Source organism: Podarcis pityusensis, assembly GCF_964106645.2.
Source record: "Podarcis pityusensis genome assembly, chromosome: 3".
Taxonomy (NCBI): Eukaryota; Metazoa; Chordata; class Lepidosauria; order Squamata; family Lacertidae; genus Podarcis; species Podarcis pityusensis.
Genome location: NC_138026.1, coordinates 116,525,057 through 116,527,636, shown reverse-complemented (window position 1 = coordinate 116,527,636; position 2,580 = coordinate 116,525,057). Strand labels below are relative to the sequence as shown.

At 44.1% G+C, this 2,580-nt stretch overlaps 1 protein-coding gene across 1 annotated transcript; it reads left to right on the top strand.

The window, feature by feature from the left end:
• Positions 1 to 2,580, top strand: LOC308473081 (uncharacterized protein). Its single transcript, XM_080998317.1, has 2 exons — positions 1 to 202; positions 2,236 to 2,580. The coding sequence occupies exons 1-2, from the start codon at positions 76 to 78 to the stop codon at positions 2,409 to 2,411; spliced, it is 303 nt and encodes a 100-aa protein (XP_080854443.1). The 5' UTR covers positions 1 to 75; the 3' UTR covers positions 2,412 to 2,580.

Here is a 2,580-nt window from a genome sequence, read left to right as displayed (position 1 = left end):
CCAAAGATTCTCCATCCCTTACTTCATTGAGCCTTGTCTTCCGGCTAGCATTGCAAGCGCAGCCAATCGACAGCCATGAAGGCGCTTTGCGTTCTCTTCGCTGTTGCCTTCTTGGTTTTCCAGGTCCAGGCCAATCCCAAACCACCATCTGAGGATGAAGTGGAAGTCAAGGAGGCTGATGTGTCTCGTGCTTATAAAGACGGTAAGTTGGGCTGAACAACAACATTCCACTTAGGTACCGCAGGCTGTGCAAGAATCCTAGAACTGCAGTTGGAAGTGCAACCCTAGATCAGCTCCTGTAGGGTGTGGTGGAAAAAGGATTATCTAGAATTACAAACCCCTCAAACTGTTCCGCTTTAAGTGGAACATCCCAGAATTACAGAAGTCTCCCCAGCTTCTGATCTGGGATGTCCTGTTTGTGGCCCCGAAAGGCGTGCATCCCAATTTTCCTCTGGGGCATGTTGAAGGGTATGATCCAGCTACTCGGGACTTTCCAGCTTCACAGGAAGGACACGAGAAAACTGTTTCATTGCCCAGCTCTTACTCGGATGATGGCATGCATTCAGTCCCAACACCTACTGAGTTTGGTGGTACTGTGCATTTTAGCACTGCAGCCTAGGATTGTAGCATGGACCTGTTCTTTCAAGGTCTGGGCTGGGAAGTCTTTATTTATATTCCCTCAGGGGCAGCCTGTAAGGAGCTGTATAGCAGTGGTGGGTGAGACTATAGTCAAATGAAGGCAGGACAGCCCTCCCTCTCTCTGCCATCCTCTTCTTTCCTCTCCCTCTCTTTCTCGCCACTTTCTTCACTCTTTTTGACACCCCCCCACCAATTCCTGAAGGGGACATGTGGTCATTGTGAGAGCAGGATGGTGGGCTAGATGGGGCATTCGCCTGATCCAGCAGGCTTTTCTTATGTTCTTAATATGCAAAACTGAAACACAAGCAACATTTGAAATTCACCCTTCTCTGAATTTTTAGAAGGCAGTTCTGCAGCCAAATAACATGTACAAATGTGCATCTATTAGGTAAAAATGTGCCTAAAAATAACATGAAAATGCATCCCGGTGTTGTTGACAGCAATGTTTATATTGGGCAAAGGTGCGTACGTTATTTAATTAATAGTCGTACCTTTTTCAAAATGAACAAAGGCAACTTATAAAAATACTGAAATATATAAAGCAGATATATGCATATATAAAATATACAGAGTCTAAAACAAAAGAATAAAGAACAGTCAAGCCCTGCAGTAATGGAAAACCACAACCCATAAAAAGTAACAAAACCAGCATAATATACAATTCAGCAAAATGAGAAATTAACAGTAAAAAACTGAGTTATTTTTAGAATGATTAAAAAAGAAGAAGAGTTAGTATGCAAATGTGGGAAACTGAATTTAAGATGCAAGAAGTGAGACATTGAGGGAAACCGAAATTGCCAGATTATTCAGCAGTTGTTTGTTTAGAATGCAATCCTATGCATATCTATTTGGAAGTGAGCCCTACTGAAGTCAATGGGGCTTACTCTGAGGCTGCGTTGAAGTGGATCCACCTGGCATTCTAGTCCAACCCTGTGTTGGATAGTCCATACCTAGACCACCCCCACCAAATGATGCCAAGCCACTGCTTGAAAACTTCCATCCTGTGAGGGAAAGCCCATTAGCCCATGGGTAGGCAAACTAAGGCCCAGGGGCCGGATCTGGCACAATCGCCTTCCAAATCCGGGAATCAGCATGTTTTTACATGAGTAGAATGTGTCCTTTTATTTAAAATGCATCTCTGGGTGCATAGGAATTCGTTCATTATTTCCCCCCAAAAAATATAGTCTGACCCCCTCCCCCACAAGGTCTGAGGGACAGTGGACCGGCCCCCTGCTGAAAAAGTGTGCTGACCCCTGCAGTGATTAGCCCTTTAGTTATTTGGCTTCACTGCTGGGTGCTACAGTGCTGGCTGGTGCCCATTGGAACTGATAGAGTGGAAGGTAAGGAGGCCAACAGCCAAAGCCAATGAGAAGCAGAACCAACCAATTCTCATTTTATCCCCATCCTTCCCTTTGTCAAGTTGTACAGGAGGAGGAAGCTGAAATGGGCCCCATTCAACCCAACGGACCAGCCATCACTGATCTACTCTCACCATTAAGTTTTTCCTCCAACCGAAATCTACCCTCCCATAAATGAGTGCTTTGCTCATTTTTATGTCCGACAATATTTTCATGAATGCTTCTTTTTTACATTCAGACCCTGGGCTGAAGAAAGAACCAAAGGATTCTTCAAGGATTACGGTGGTCCTCTGTGCTTCAATGAACAAGGGTTACTGCCTGCCAAAGGATTTTCAGTGTGATACAGGCATGGTGTTCGTGGATGAAGAAAATAACTGTCCATATCCTCACATTCTGAAGTGCTGTGTGCGCTGATACAAGATTTGGCGGAGTGTCGTGAAAACTTTTGGAAGAAGTTTCTAGAATTAACCACTCCACTCCTTTCGAATAAATCACCTGTTTATCATTTCTACTCCTTTCAGCAAATCATTGGTTAATTAACCTCCCCTCCCCTTCAATAAATGACCTATTAATTACACACAAA